The sequence below is a fragment of the Pocillopora verrucosa genome, chromosome 5 (genome assembly GCF_036669915.1).
Source record: "Pocillopora verrucosa isolate sample1 chromosome 5, ASM3666991v2, whole genome shotgun sequence".
NCBI classification, from domain to species: domain Eukaryota; kingdom Metazoa; phylum Cnidaria; class Anthozoa; order Scleractinia; family Pocilloporidae; genus Pocillopora; species Pocillopora verrucosa.
Window position 1 is genome coordinate 22,687,893 of NC_089316.1, and position 16,737 is coordinate 22,704,629.

The window sequence follows — 16,737 nt, forward strand, 5'->3', positions numbered from 1 at the left end:
GGATTCAATATCAAATTCGTATTTTTAAAAAAACAACGTGAAACATATGTCAAAACGTGCAAAGAGATGATGTTTAGAAATTGGAGAGGCAAACCAAAACAAAATAAAGCTGAAAGACTAAATACCTAACATACATTACTCCCCCGCGTAGATGTTTTTCCTGAGGATTAACGTTAGTTGAATAGTCCTTCGGAAATTATTTGAATCTTTTGATGGATAATTAATAGACGCCTCCTGTGCACGTGATAGAAATACAAGTTTCGATTGGAAACGATCCAAACAGTTAGTTTAGAGGCATTTGTTATACTCAATAAATATATATATAGAATAACACATGGGCGCACATAGATATGGAATTTCTCTTCGGGTGTTTATCTCGATAGAATAAACACTATAACTATACAAAGTTCCGTCTCACAACTTACGTCATGTTTCTCATGGAAATTAACAAAGAAAAAAAATTGAAAAAAAGGAAAACATACGATGTAAGTGTAGCTAAGGCCCTGTTCAAACGTCGAACTTTTCATGTACCGAACCTAAAGTTGCTATTAAGTAAATGAAAAGTACGACGTACGAATCAATTAGGATCGGCAGATTTGTATTCGGGTCGACAGTACCGTTCTATCCGACCAGGCTTGTCGGATAAAACGGTAAAAGATCGACATTGTTTCATACGTCGAACTTTTCATGTACTGAATCTAATGCATACATTATATATATATATTAAATAAATTATATTTTACCCACAATTCAGAACGTTTCGCATACATGCCATGCGCAAAAGCCTTCGAACAATATGGCGGGAAAGGGAGGAAAGTATGTGCTCATCTTGTTTTAAAACAACAAAGTATACATGTCTAACGTGTAAGGAGTACTTTTGCACTATATGCTGTGTCTTTGAAAACGACGAAAATGTTGTGGGCTGGAAGCAGGAAAGGTCAATAGCCTATTGCAAGCTTTGCTTTCATGAGAAACTGGAGAAAGAGATGATTTCAGGTGATCAAACTAATGATCAATCAAACAGCAAACGTCGAAATACATCAACCACGGAGGTAAAACCGAAAAGGTAAGCTTTAGTAAGAACCGTTACGACCGTGCAGCACAAGCTCGATTGAAAGATTACGGAAGCGAATCCGTTCGACCAACAGAAAAGAAAGTGTGGGGAATAATTGTTTCATGCTCACTTCATGTGTATAATATTTTTTAATGCTATCAATTGAGGGTAAATTGTGTGAATTCCTGGCCTTCACTATACCGTAGATTATCATACCTTTCACTGTTGAGTTTGCCAACACTGTTGTTCAGATTGTGTCTTTTACACAAAAAAGGGCCGCGTTGTTTGAAGCACGATTAGTTCATATTTTTGCTCAGCCAGTTTTGATTTTGACTGATTTCAGACTCCACGAAATATTATTTAAAAATATATTTAACCTGTAGTCGACTAAAAATCCCCAGTTTATGTTTCAGTCAACTATGTTTCAAGCACCCAATCTCAAACTCCACGAAACATTAATAAGAGAAACACTTTTATACAAAATATATTTGACCTGTAATTGACTTTATGTTGCAAGCATCCATGTACCTCTCCGGGCGTTCGACTTGAGAATAATTTTAGTCGAATTCCCAAGATGTGGGTAGTTTACACAGTCCAATGCTTCATTGCTGAGGGCTTCACAGAAAGTTCAGATTTAAAAGACAAAAGTGTTGCAAAAGGGTTGGGAAAGGGAGAGGGGCGTTCTTTGAATTGACTGATACATTATTGTTAATCGGTTTTTGAAATACCTGGCCCTGGGCTTTAAACATGTGTTGACTCTGTACTCTCCGCTTCCTCTGTGAAAATAGTTTTCATTAAATACAAAGCTTTGCCTTAGTATGGTCTTTATGTTTGTATACTGTAGGAGGAGAATTGATGAAAGTTTTGATGACACAGATGACGAACAAGATAATGATGAGACGGAGAGCGATGACACTGATGATGCCCTGCAACTGTTTGTGGAAAAAGGAAAGGGAGCCATTAAGAAAGGAATCTGCCAGGAAATCTAAGTGGCCTGAAAAAGTACTAGATGACTTTATCGACATTGTTGTCAGTAGCAACAGTTATAAAAGAAAGCTAATCTTCACCCACTGCAAAAGCCAAAAAAATGGGCCCATTTACGAAAAGATATTAGAAGAGCTTAATGTAAGGGCCTTTAGCAGAGGTGAAGTAATCACATCTACTGTCCCTCAGTTACGTAGCAAGTTTAAAAAGTGTGTCAGCGTCTATAAGCAGGCAGTTCTGACACAAAAAGCCGCCACCGGAATCAAGAGGTTTCGAGAGTACCGTGGTTTTGGGAAGTGGTTTCATGCTCTTAAGGGACTCCTACCGGCCAGAATGGGCACTAGAGCCATCCTCATCAAATTCAGAGAGGACATCCTCTAGTAGTGAAGGGGGGGGGGGAAGAAACATGGTTTTCAAGGGATATCAGTCGTCGCCAACAGAGTATATGGCGGGGGGGGGGGGGTGTCATAGTAATACTGCGAATCAATTATGGAAGGATCAGGTAAGTTTTGTCGTGAGGGAACCAAAATTCTCCCACCCCACCCCTCTTCGGGGTGACTAATGGCGATAAATAATGGTCGCAGGAGATAATTTATTTTCTCACACCGTTCCCTAATTCAGATGTAGTGGACGAATGCTCCAGCAACCCATGCATAAAAGGGACGTGTCAAGATCTGATTGGACATTACAGCTGTGTCTGTCCCTTTGACCAAACGGGAGGCAGATGTAGACGTAAGACATACTCCAGGATAATACAGTACCATCGACTGAGTTAATAACATAAATATCAATAACGCATCCAAACCAGTCATTAAATACTTTCATCTCCCTTATCATTCTAAGAAGCTTATGGCAATTTGCGACCTTTCCCTACATCTTGGCAGTTCGGAGAGCCGCAAAACTCTAGAAGAAAAATTTATCTTTCACATCAACACTCTCAATCTCCACGGTATCAACGAGCGAGTATATATATATATATAAATATTTTAAGAGGAAAAAGGACGCATATATATATATATATATATATATATATATATATGTATGTAGGAAGTCTGCAAGTCGATTTTCGCGTGGAACAGTGCTCAATACGTTGAAGCAGAGCAGAATAAATATTATGAGAGGAAAAAAGGACGCAACTACATTTCCCGACAAGCCTGTTTCGTGAATCGCTTCACTCTTCAGGGGTTTAAACCCATTAAACCCCTAAAGAGTGAAGCGATTCACGAAACAGGCTTGTCGGGAAATGTAGTTGCGTCCTTTTTTCCTCTCATAATATTTATATATGTATGTATGTATGTATGTATGCATGCATGTATGTATGTGTGTATGTATGAAAATGGGAGGACCTATCCTGAATTGACGGCTTGACGGAAAGTGACACTTTGAAGTGATATAAAAAATACAGAGTGATATTTGTTAGACCATTCTGAAGCCCCTCATAATGCCTTGCTGTCATTTGATTAAATAACGGTAAAGAGGAATGGTGATGGGGTTTATGCTGAACGACTACGATGGACTTCATGTGACTACTTAACCTCTTTTCAATTTCTGAAAAATTGTCTCGTGCAACCTTAAAGCGCAAAATTGGTTACAACAAAAAACCGACCAGTATTAATCTAGAATTAGAGGTTAAGCTGGGTTTGTGTCTTGTACCAGGGTGGAGACCTCGTAAGTAGTGTTTTCAGGCGAAACTGAAGGTAAGAACTGCCCACAAATGAACATGGCTAAATCAAATGGTTAAACTAACCCAGGGCCAAATTATCTGTGCAAACCAGGTAAAATGTAAAGAGATGAAAGTACGTTTATGCTTGCATAGATCCTGTCAACGACTGCTTCGACAACCCTATTGGTGTTGCCAATCCCAACGTGATCTCTAATCAGCAGATGAGAGCGTCTTCCCACTTAGATGAATCTCATCAGGCCTCTCATGGTCGGCTAAACGGGACAGGTTGGTGTGCGGGAAATGCTAGCTCCCACGACTGGCTTCAGATTGATTTCAATCGAACAATCGATGTTTGTGCTGTTGCAACACAAGGAGGTGCAAACGGCTGGATGACCAAATTCAGGCTGTTATTCTCAAATAATGGAAGACAGTGGGTACCTTACAAACAAGAAGATGGCTCCATTATGGTATGGTGATTTAATGACTGAGTGGATTGTAAAGAGCTCTAGAAAAGAAAAAAATTACCATAAGTATGATGGCGGCTGCATAACTGGTCACTTCACTAGAAAGTTCATGACAAGAGATACTATAAAAAGTAATAAATGATCCTACCAGCATGTAGGACTCATGGCATATAAGAACCTCGTTATGACCTGAATCCTCGTAAGAGTTTCCATTTCCATAACTTGGTTGAGAGAGTATGACCAAATCCTTCTATGAGAGCCATTCTGATGAACACCGATTTGCCGTGATGACGTACTTGGTGTTGCAGTCAATTCAACTTCACTGTCTGAACAGACTCATACATATATAACCTCTCTTTCCTCTCAAATTTTACAGTATAGCAATAAAAATTAGCTAATACCTTCAAGGAATGAAAGCGTTAACCAAATAAAGACAATGATCGTTTATAAAAATATTAATGAATAATCACTCATCATTTTCATTTAATCTTTCCTTTTGTTCCGAAGCATTTTGACAGGTCGGGCAAAAATGTTACAATTGACCAACACAAGCTTCCAAAGACAGTGTCTGCAAGGCATGTTCGCTTTATTCCAAATTTGCTGCATGTCTGAAATTGCCTAAAAGTGGAGGTTTATGGATTTGATGGTAAGTATGTCATCTTCTTGACATTTTCAATGACGTAGAAGTACTAGTTTTAGTAGTAGTGGTAGTGTTAATAGTAATAGTAGTGGTAGTGGTAGTAGTAGTAGTTGCAGTAGCTGTAATTGTAGAGTGCTAGTAGTTGCAGTATTAATAGTTGTAGTAGTACAATTCGAATAAGTTGTATCAGACGCAGCAGTAGTAGTGATAGTAGTATTCTCATCTTACCCACCGTCAAATTCAGTCAGGTTTGAGACAAAAGTAAACAATACACAATAAAAATCCTTAAATTCTGATTGCTTTATTGTTTTCTATTAATGCTGTGCATTTAAATACTGACCTAGTAATTTTTCAAAAGTCTCTTAAATTCATTTGGAGATTCTATCGCCCAACTTGTGACACATTTCAGAGAACAGAACAGCTATAGCCAAATCTGTTGGGGAGATAGTTGCAATAACCTTTTGTTTATAGAATCTTGGAAAGTTTTAGAGAAGTGTTCTATCGATTTAAAATTTTGAAAAGTTTTGCACTCAGATACGAGGCCGTTTATGGTACCTCTCCGTTTAGTGATTGATAAATAAGGTAAACTGGCAAACATTAAGGATTAAATGAAATTGAATGAAAACATTATTCTGACCGCGCCTGTTGGAGGTAAGATTGGTTAAAGCCAATTCGGCATTTGACGCCTTGTTGGCTATTTACCATCTCATATCCAATGCACGCCTATGGAATAATTGTTACTTAACGCATATACCCTGCTATAACGCACGTCCATGAAATAATTGTTATTTAATCCATAGACCCCTGCTATAATCATGATGTGCTAAGTCAGGCGAAAAGGAAGAAAACCTTCGAGGGTGCTGGCGGCCAATGTGACCGAAAAATTTTACCTTCTGAAAAAAAATGGTTCCGTTTTGTCGAACCAGCTGGTACTCAAATGCCAACTGCCTGTGTTCCTCTATCTCACTGCAATGCTAAAAGACCCGGATGGTTGGATGGAGATCACCCTAATGTGACGCAAGGTGTAGTAAACATGAGGGTTTGCTTTACTTCTGAGAACGACTGCTGTGGTGATCAGATATTTATATCGGTCAAGAATTGTGGCGACTTTTTTGCATATGGACTGGTAAAACCAAGGAGTTGTGGACGATATTGCGGAGAATAAACATTCGCTGTGCTTTAGCAGCAAAAGAAAGAAAACGAGACAGGGGGAAGGTTGGCAAAAATGTACTGTGAAGGGGAAGCATGCTCCCAAAAGGAGGGTCTCGCTAGGGTGATGGCTTTTTCTGCTAACGGTTGAACTTTTGGCCATTTTACGGCTAATAGATCATTTGACACGGCTCACGTTTCTTACAATTAATGGTTAACATTTGTCTATTTGTACGCCAAGCGGCTTAATTTTCCCAGTGTACGGCTCACGTTTAATCCCATTGAAGCCGCCTTAGAAGGTATTGCGCCACCTTCTCCGTCAAAACATTTTCGCACAATAATGAAACTGCACGTCTTTTAAGCTTCGCAAAAAATTTCTACCTTGATAAAATTTGCTTTCTAAAAAGTGGCAAAAAATTTAGTATTGTTCACCGCCATTTTGAACCTTGCTTAGCAACATGACCGCCTACCAATAGTAGTTTCTTGTAACAGAGTGTTACATTCTATTTCCTTCTATGATAGACCTTTAAACAAACAAACAAACAAGCAAATGAATGAATAAGTTGATTTACTAATGTAGTTCATGTCCCGATAGTTACAACCAAATAATTGAATTGTTTTCAAATTGGGGGCTTCGGGGTGTTGAACTTTGGTGCTTTTGAAGACAAATTTCGAAAGTGTGTGTCATATGCAACAAATTTACGATAGGTAGATTTTATTTTTTCTATAGGTAGATTTTATCATATAATTCTAAACACAAAGACAATCCGATTGAAATCAAGCTTTCTTGAAAAGAGTTACCTTTATGACGTTTAAATCGATGCTTTTGGTGTAAAACGTTTTGACTATTCTTGGGTTAATAAAGCGCTTCGTAGCGTTAGACTCAGTCTTTTATTCGCACTTAGTGAGCTCATGTTGTAGAGCGCTGGACTCCCGTGCGGAAGGTTGAGGGTTCAAGCCCCAGACCGGACTAACACTCATGGTCTTGAAATAACTGAGGAGAACTTTTAGTCTTTGTTAGAACCATTGAGAAATGATAGGACACTCTAGCCTTCTCGGAGAGGACGGTAAACCTTTAGCCGTCCCTAAGGACGATAAACCTTTGACCCCGTTCCCTTAACCTTAACCCTTTGTAATTGTTGAAGGGTGCACTTCTCGCAGAGAGTAGGAAACGTTGTTCTTAGTGTCAGCTCCCACTCCCATTTAAACTAGCTCTAAAGCAGAACAGAACCAGCCTGTTTAAATGTCGCAATAAATCACCAATTATTTTTTTAAAAATTGACCATTCCACCGCGGACGTCAGAGCCTCTGTTCAATGTTGGAGAGAGAAATTTCTCAAAAAAAGAAACCTAATTCATTACAATTCTATGAAAATGTGTCAATAGGCATAAACAATTGTAAACGTAAACGTGCTCGATCGTAACGCTTGCGCGCTTGCGTGACTTACAAAGTAAGGAAAGGGTCGGAAAGCGCCTTCTCGATAATTTTCGTTGAAATGTAACGTCATGAACAACGCACAGTGTGGAAAAGATCAAAATTAAAGAATAAAATTTGGCACTCTGGTTATTACAGACGTATTGCATGGCTTAAAAGGACACGCAAACAAGTTAAAATACATCACAGTATTATTTACGAAACAACGCGCAACACTCAGAAAGAATTCTTGAAGTTTCTCCCGAGATATAGCGCACGGAACGCGATGAAATAGCCTTCCTTTCTGCAAATTTGCTTCCATCGTTAATGATTTTACGCTTTCATGGACCAAAACTCTATTGAACGACAAACTCGACATTTCCCTGCGACCATCAAACCCAGCGTGATGCATTGCGTGACGTAATTATGCTAATTTTTTCATGTCATATGATCTGTTTCGCGGGTTATTTTAAGTGAACCCAAATTTAGCTGATATAACGAATTAGAATAAAAGGTCATCATCTTTTATAATGTTTACTTGATTCACGGAAAGCAAAGATTGTAATCGCTGCGGGTATTTCAGCCCTGAATTCTCTCCTGGCCTGCCGAGTGACGTATGTAGTCATTTGAACTATAAGAAGCTATTAAACGAAATCCTCAAGCACGAGTTAATCTAGTTTCGTTCTGATCATTCTAGCCTCGAAACAGAAATTGGTATGGTCTAATTAAACATCGGAACTCTTTGGTCTTATTTCAACTACTGGCTCCGTAGTGTTCATAGCTGCGAGGATCTCTTATATTCGTTTCTTCACCGCAGCGCATATATATGATTTTCATATATCTACAATCATTATTCTTTGGGAAACATTGGAAATGCGGAGAAAGTACTTGTTGACACCCAGTGACGTGGGAAAATGTAAAACAGTGAAGAGGGACAGAGTGTTTAACGCCATTAGTCGTAAAAGCTGCCAGCAGATTGTTATTGAACTGACCTTAATTTACTATGAAGGTATTAACTTTCTTTTGTTGCGAACCACGTGTCCTAACCCCTTTTCGTGGGCAAAAAAAAACTTTTTTTTCGACGGGAAGTCGAGGGAACTACTTTGGTTCCAATTCCCAACGGATTAAAGCAATTTTAATCAACTTCTTAACAACAACAACAACATTTATTTAAACACGATAAAAATTACAGCAGAGCTGATGTGGTCGTGTATTTTGCACTCATATTTCGGAAATAGCTTCATAATAGGAACGGGGAAGAAGTTATAAAAACAGCGGTGCGCTAACATGAATAATCTATATTCGTATAAACCTTTAACAGTGGGCCACTTGAGAATAAAATACGTCTGCAGACGTGTCAAGTTTGAAGAACCAAGCAATGGCTTTGCTTTGGTGGGTCATGTCTTTGTGAATATTACGTTAATCACTAGAGCACACATGAATAACCACCACAAAAATCAATGTATCATGGAAAAAAGGTGTCGATCGATCAACATAGAAATACAAGTCTCGATGGTAAACGAAGCAGTACTATTGGAGCCATTCATTATACTCGATTAAAATGTCAAAAAAATGCTGATATGGTCATAGTCTTGGCTGGATGACAAATGTGAAAAAAAAACCATAAAATGATAAACTTTGACAAAACTTTAGACTCAAAGGTAGAATGAAAACTATGAGTATACAAGGTTCCATCTAACAACTTATATCATCTTTCTTACAGAAACCAAAATAGCAAAAGCAAAAAAAGTTAAAAAGGAAAAATTTAGCTTAGCTACAACGATATCAAGTACCCGTGGCTTGCATCCAAACATATCAATTATAATATATAACTTATAGGAAAATATGTTGTTTTAATCCTCAGGAAAATTGTAATATGGCGATGAAATGCGAAGCAAGTAAGCTCAATAACATAGCTTGGCGACATTTTTCAATAAACCTCCTTAGGCCAGTGTATTTCAGAGTGTGAGAGGTTGGTTCAGGTTAAGGGAAATCAGTTGCTGGCTGGTTTTCCAAATCAGCAATATTTCAATCGATAACAATGCCTGAGAAATACAGTTTTTCATCTTGGACTATTGTTAATTTTAAAAAGTGATGACAGATTTCTTGTTCCAGCTAACCTGTAACGCATGAAAACATTTTTTCTCTCCAGTCATTAACGTTGGTCATATCAGTGAAAGTTACAGCCACAGTGGCAATAGCAGTAGCAGTAGCAGCAGCAGTAGCAGTGGCAGTGGGAATGGCGGTGGTAGTAGCGATGGCGGTGGCGATGGCGGTGGTGATGGCGTTGGCGGTGACGGTGGTGATGGCGCTGGTGATGGTGGTGGTGATGGCCGTGGCGGTGGCGTTGGTGATGGCGGTGGTGATGGTGGTGGTAATGGTGGTGGCAGTGGCACTGCTTGAGGTGATGGCGTTGGCGGTGGTACCGGTGGTGGTGATGGTGGTGGTGATGGGGGTGGAGGTGGCGGTCGTGATGGCGGTGACCGTCACCTTTTGCTTCTAGCGAGAGGCTAGAAGCAAAAGGTGATTATAATCAGTATGCCACAAAACTTACTTAATTTCACTTTTTTTTTATTCTACACGGTAATGACGTTCGCTAACCAAGATGTTTGTAATTTAACTTATTTAAGAAGTTGTTTTTTGGTTAAATCCCCTTAGTTATAGGATGTGATTTGCTCTGGCGCCGTTAAAGGTAATGTTTTCTTAAGTGATCGTCGTAGAAACGATCCTTTCGGCTGAAACCTTAAGGAAGAACTTAAGAACGTATATCTTATTTATAGACCATTACCCTTTACTTTCCGCTAATCAAAACGAACTACCTCATTGGTTGCTTTCACACTCCTCATTTTTTTACTTGGAAACACCTATCATCCCATTGCACAGTTCTAGTGCCGGAAAATACGGAACTTCTGCTCTGACATAACCTTGACTGCCTCCTAATTGATTACTAACTGGTGCTTTCTCTATCATGTCTATATCATTATGGTTCGCACGAAGTGTTAGAAGTTTCTGTATACTTACTGGCAAAGTAAGAGGGCCAGACGGGAAACATCATCTCTTTTCACTGTTCTTCGTTGAGCAGCACTGCTCATATCTCAGTACTTTTGTTTTAACTGAAAGACATCCTCTTAAAACGTAAACATAATATATACTTTCAAACAAGGGATATCAGAACTTTTAATCCTAGATCAGTGTCACCCGCCTTTCGAACAGGTAGGATCCCTGGGTTTTTGTGTATCCCATGATTTTATTTTTATTCTTAAGAATATTCTCCTTCGAAACTTTTCCTATAATTTGTCGCGAAAACATAAGAAATATTCGACTGAATATATATTTCATTAAGGCTACGCCGAGAACATTGAAAATTTTTTTTGTTTGCTTCCAGCGCTCCTAGTGCGTGTGACCACTTCTAAATTAAAATTAAGTCGCCACTGTTGGTTGTGTTTCTTAATTTTCCTTCTCTCTGTTCTATTCTTTCAGTGTAATCTTACATTTTTTCCATAATGACTACTGGTCAAAGCAAGATTTTAGTTTGATAAGGCCGCTCTACAGATATTCCAAACGGTTACCTCAAGCATTCTACTTGTCACTTCATTTGCGGTTCGACCCCTTTGAGATTTTTGCAAACTTAAACCTTTATGTTGCGTAATATCAACGTATAGGAAAATTTTTATTGCTTTTATTTAATAAAAGGTTGCACTTTCCTTTTCCTAGCTGAGGAATAAGTTTGGATGAGAAAGTGGAATTATTGTTATTTAAACTTAGAACAATAAAACCTTGAGCCACTCGCGCGGTGGAATTCATTCCAATGCATCTGATAATTCTTTAATCCATCGAAAGACCTTACAATATGAAAGAAGATTTTAAAACTTGGAACGTCGCAAATCCGTTTTGTAGGCGTTAATAAAAGTTAAATTTTCCGTGGGAAGGGTAATTGGATTCCGATAAAATTCAATTTTATCGCGCGATAAATGGGAAACTTGCTAGGTCGTACGTAATCGGCTGTCACGCCCGTTGTTTCAATGGACGACAATGGCTGCAACAGTTGAGGAGGTATGTTTTGGAGACAATAGTTTCTTTTATTTCGTGAAAACATCACTGAGTATTCCTTTGCAATACTTCTATGACACACAGCTCGGTGAATCAATACAGTAAACCTTGATTTTGCGAAATCTTACAAGACACTCTCAGAGATGACTGTCAGTGTCTGAGAGCAAGTGGGGATTATCTAATCTTTCTGACTACCATTGCAGGTTTTTAAATTTCTAAATGTCACTTCTGTATCCCCAACCCCATTAAGAAAGTACTTTTCCAACTATTGCAGCCATTGTTGTCTCTTTTGGAAACAAGGTGCGTGACAGCCGATCACATGCGACCTTACAAGTTTCCCATTTATCGCGCAATAATTTTTCATTTTTAATTTCCATTTATCGCGCCATATTTTGATTTTATCGCGCGATGTATCTCATTTATCATCTTTGTCAATAATTACTACTTATCGTTAAGATAATGATGTCAAGGGTTGCAGGTCAACTTTGCACTCTATCAATACCACCTGCTGTTGCAGTTGGTGAAAAATCTGAACTGGTATGTTTCTTACCTCTTTTGTAGTTTTTCGAATTCTGATAAAGATTTTTCAATGATGCAAGATGAAGAAAAGAATAAGAGAATCCTGGAAACATGAGATCTCATGCATGGACTCCGGGTGGGTTAACGGGAACCAGCTGCTCGTAAAGACAAATACTTTCCCAGGAACAGAGTAAGAATTTCAGACTTCCCAAAAATACCATTAAACTCCAAATATTTCGAGTGATTCACAATATTGCGACCGAAACTTGACACACAGGTAGTTAAAAGGCTAGGAAAGGTCAACCCTAGGAAAAGAATAAAAATTGGGTTGGTGAATGGTGCTTAATTATTGCGTAATATGGCAAAAGCATCGCAAGGGCTCAAGTATCTGTATTAACTACTTTTGGTCCCAATTCCAAACGGATGAAAGCAAATCAACGTCTTCCTCAGCAAATTTCACTTATGAGCAAACTCTAGGGAGCGAAGTCAAAACTTTTTTATCGGGAGAACAAAATTCTGATTTCAGAAACCGTTTTTTAGAAGTATGAGACACAAGACGTTGTTAACATGAGGTGTGCTTCGAAAATAAAAAAAACTGCTGCTATTAGCACCAGTTTATTTCGTTTAAGAATTGCGGCTTATTTGATTGCTACGGTCTTTCGAAACCACCGGTTGGTCCTCTTCGTTATTATGGAAGGTATTAAATTATCACTAAGGGTAGGACAGAACTGATATCCATAAGAAACACTATATCAAAATACTCCTAAAAAAGAACAAAACAAAACAAAACAAAGCAAAACACCCGCAAATATATTAAAATCAAAATTCTACCTGCATACTGCACTGCTTAAAAAAAGGTCTTTTTGGCATTATATGATTATGTAAAAAAAGAAAGATTCCATTTTGCTCTATTTCCTTGAATCCTGAACTAAAAATGGGAAAAAAGAAAAAAATACTGCGTAGAAAAAGATTGACTTATTTACAGACTCGTAAAGTCTCTATTCAACGAAAATAATGAACAAAAAAAACACAAAAACAAAACAAAAAACAAAAAAACAAATGAATAAAATAGTAAAATATTGAACCATTCCAACCAGCACGTTATCCAGAGTAATCAGGAAAACAGTACCCAAAGGAAGTTATACATTATATAAAACATTTATCAGCTAATTTTATTTTCTCTTATTCTGAACTGAAAAAGGGAAAAAGATAAAAATATAATGATTCCCTTATTTACAGACTCGTGATAACAAATCCCCTCGACTTCAACTCGAGGATTATTCAACGCAATTCACTGAGACTGAGACTTGTAATTGTTAAATAGTAGATGGGCATAAATCATTTGGCCCCCAAAGCTATTTTGACGTGTGCCTGAAATTAGACAACGATAAATGTAAACGCTCACACATTGTTATGAGGGTGTATCACGACATACCTTTATAATATTCAACAGCCCTACAGGGGGAAAAATTCGAAATGAAAAGATGATTTCTCCCATATTCCTGGTAAGTCCAGGATTATATTTTTCCCACGTGAAAAAGAAGTATTTGCTTAGACTGTCTCCCTAGAACAAGATCAAAATTGATCCCAATAAGAAATCCTCTGTTTGCTATTCTGAAATGCGTGAGAAAGCTTAAATGTGTCGTGCCATTCAGGAAAAAAACGTAACACATCTTTATTCATCTTTTCTTTCTGCTTAACAAAAACATTTACATCATTAAAAATTAAAGGAATACTTCCTTGGTCATAAAGCGTTGGTGTTACCATGTCGACACAGAGTCTTACATGTATTCATGCACGGTTAGGTGATGAACGTTTGTCAGAGATGATACAGCCATTAAAAACGCGGTTTCTCAGGTATGAGCGAATGGAGCTTCTGTACAGGCGAAATGTCTAGAATGAAGCTTTTCCTGTATCTGTTTGCCCTATTAGGAGGTTGCTCTCACATCCTCGCGACTGCAAACCAAGGTAGGTACAGTTCGGTATTTCTGAAAGGTAAATAATAATTATAATAAAATACATTGTTTGATTGTTTTTACATTTGAGATTTCAAAAATTACTGTAAGGTAATAATGGTCGACCTCAGTTTTTCCGAAGTCTCAGTCATAAAACTTCACGAGCTATTTTACTGTGTTACTCTCAAATACAAATCACACAGTTTCTCGCTTTCTTTCTTTCGTTTGTTTGTTTGTTTTTCTCTGAAAGACTTGATTTCATCATCATTAACAAGAAAATCTTTCATTTGAAAAGCCTAGCTGGCAGGATCGTGATAACCAAACCTCACCTGATGGTTAAAAACAAAATTTTTTAAACATTTTTTTCAAACAAAGTCTAGCCTATGAGTTGTCTTCTACTCCAATACAGACGTGCACAAAAAGTAAAAGAAGGAGACTCTGTAAGCAGTATATATTTAATTTTTTTTAAACTCTTTTCACTCTCAATATTTTAATTTCTTGTTAAAACCTTTATCTTTTAAGGGAAATAAAAAACTTCAGGCGTATAATAGATGAAAAAATTTCCTTAAAAAAGTAATCTGGAAATATTCGTGTTGTCTTGGTGTTTCCAACAAGAAGCCCAGGACAAGTTCTCTTCGAGCTTTCATCTAAGGTTCATTAGCTAAAGCTGGTCCATGTCGAGGTTGTAAAGCTCGTTGAAAGGACATGTTTTATAATTTTCAGAAATCTGCAGACGTGTCACGTTTTCAGAACCAAGCGATGGCTTTTCTTTGGTGGGTCATGTCTTTGCCAATATTACGTTATTTATTGGACCACGCATGAATAACCACTGCAAAAATCGATGTATCATGGAACAGAGATGTCGATCGATCAACATAGGCCAAGTAAGGAAAGACGAGGTCCTGTGTCAGCTGAGTGACTCGGACCAATCAAAACATCCGAAAGATATAAAACCTATGGATGACTTTCTATACTTGGGTATTGAGGTAAGAAGTCTTACCCAGTCGCTAACAAATCTAATACAAATGTCAAGTTCAGGATATTGTATGACATCAAATTCATATTCATAGAAGGACGTGAGACGTATGTCCAAAAGTGCAAAGAGATTTATGTTCAGAAATTGGAGAGGCAAGCCAAGACAAAAGAAAGTTGAAAGACTAAATACCTCACATATATTACTCTCCTGCGTAGATGTTTTTCCTGAGGATTAACGTTAGTTAATATTCATTTGGAAATTGTTTGAACTTTTGACGGGAGATTAATAGACGCCTCCTGTGCACGTGATTGAAATACAAGTCTCGATGGGAAACGATCGAAACAGTTCTTTTAGAGGCATTCGTTATACTCAGTAAATATATAGAGAGAATAATACATGGCGCGCGTAGATATAGAATTTCTCTCCGGCTGTTTATCTTGATAGCTCACGAGTGAGCGCAGCGAACGAGTGAGATGTTTACTTTGTATTGTTGCGCCTTCTCTCAGGGCTGGAAATCCTTGTATAACACCGTAGTTCGTATGATAATACAAAATAACCGATGGGGTCATGGTGTTGGTCGTATAACAAATGCGAAAAAAAAAGAACAAAAAAACCTATGAAATAATAAACTTTGACAAATCCTAACACTCAAAAGGAAGAATGAGTACTGTAAGTATACAAAGTTCCATCTTACAACTTACGTCATGTCTCTCATGGAAATTAACATTAAGAAAAAAAAAGGAAAAAAAAGGGAAAACATACGGCAAGTTTAGCTAAAGCGACGTAAAGTATCCTTGGTTTTTATCCAAACATATCAATAATGATCTATTACTAATAGTTAAACATGTTGTTTTAATCCTTAGAGTAATTGTGATATGGCGAAACAATGCAAGGAAGGTAAGCTCACTAACATAGCTGAGGAAAATTTTCAACTAGCCTCGTTCAGCCAGAGTATTTCAAAATATTAGAGGCTGGCACAGCTCAAGAGAAAATCAGATGCTGGCTGTTTTTCGAAATCAGCAACGTTGTAGTAAGATGTTAATACCTTAAAAAGACGGTTCTTCATCTAAGAGTGTGAATTAAAGAAATAACGAGGACAGACTTCTTGTTATAGCTTATTTTTAACACATGACGACATTTATCTCTGTTTAGCGACAGTAGAACCTACTCGTCTAGATGCTCTTAATCGCCGCAGCTCTCAAGTCAGAGGCGTTACCAATGGCAACGAAAGTGTCAATGCCAGTGCCAGTGACGGTGACGGTGGCGGTGGCGGTGGCGGTGGCGGTGGCGGTGGCGGTGACGGTGGCGGTGCTGGTGCCGGTGCTGGTGTCGGTGCCGGTGCGGGTGTCGTTGCCGGTGCCGGTGCCGGTGCCGGTGCCAGTGTCAGTGCCGGCGCTGGTGTCGGTGCTGGTGGCTGGAGGTGGCGGTGGCGGTGGCGGCTTTTCCGACTTTTTCCGATATTCAATTCGGTAACCTCTGCTGTAACTGCATACAATGTGGGTGTCTAAGAAAACTTGAGATAGTACCTGGATTTCATTTTTACAGCACAGAAATCAATTTCAAACGTCAATCAAGTCTTCAGTCTTTAGTTTAAAAGATGAGTTAATGTTGTAATTGGCTATATTAAATAGGTCGAAAAGTTTTAAATGGCATTTTCTCATGTCTGCAAATAATTGAATTCAATGGAAGGTGGAGCTGTTGCAACATGTTAACATGAAACGCCGCAGTAAATGTTATTGATATGTAAACAGTTTTCATTTGACTATCTACTGGCAAGTCTTTGTATTATATTTCAACTCAAGCATTTTTCACAACTCGTGAAAATCATTACAAAATAATTTGTCAGTTTAAATGCCATGTCCATAATAAG

At 38.1% G+C, this 16,737-nt stretch overlaps 2 protein-coding genes across 2 annotated transcripts; both read left to right on the forward strand.

The window, feature by feature from the left end:
• The first annotated feature begins 2,631 nt into the window (after positions 1-2,631).
• LOC136281281 (contactin-associated protein like 5-1-like) lies at positions 2,632-5,995 on the forward strand. Its single transcript, XM_066167684.1, has 4 exons — positions 2,632-2,770; positions 3,855-4,168; positions 4,673-4,811; positions 5,606-5,995. The coding sequence occupies exons 2-3, from the start codon at positions 3,923-3,925 to the stop codon at positions 4,775-4,777; spliced, it is 351 nt and encodes a 116-aa protein (XP_066023781.1). The 5' UTR covers positions 2,632-2,770; positions 3,855-3,922; the 3' UTR covers positions 4,778-4,811; positions 5,606-5,995.
• Positions 5,996-13,716: 7,721 nt separating this feature from the next.
• Positions 13,717-16,375, forward strand: LOC131775504 (uncharacterized). Its single transcript, XM_066166506.1, has 4 exons — positions 13,717-13,904; positions 14,615-14,877; positions 15,731-15,764; positions 16,020-16,375. The coding sequence occupies exons 1-4, from the start codon at positions 13,796-13,798 to the stop codon at positions 16,373-16,375; spliced, it is 762 nt and encodes a 253-aa protein (XP_066022603.1). The 5' UTR covers positions 13,717-13,795.
• Positions 16,376-16,737: the final 362 nt, after the last annotated feature.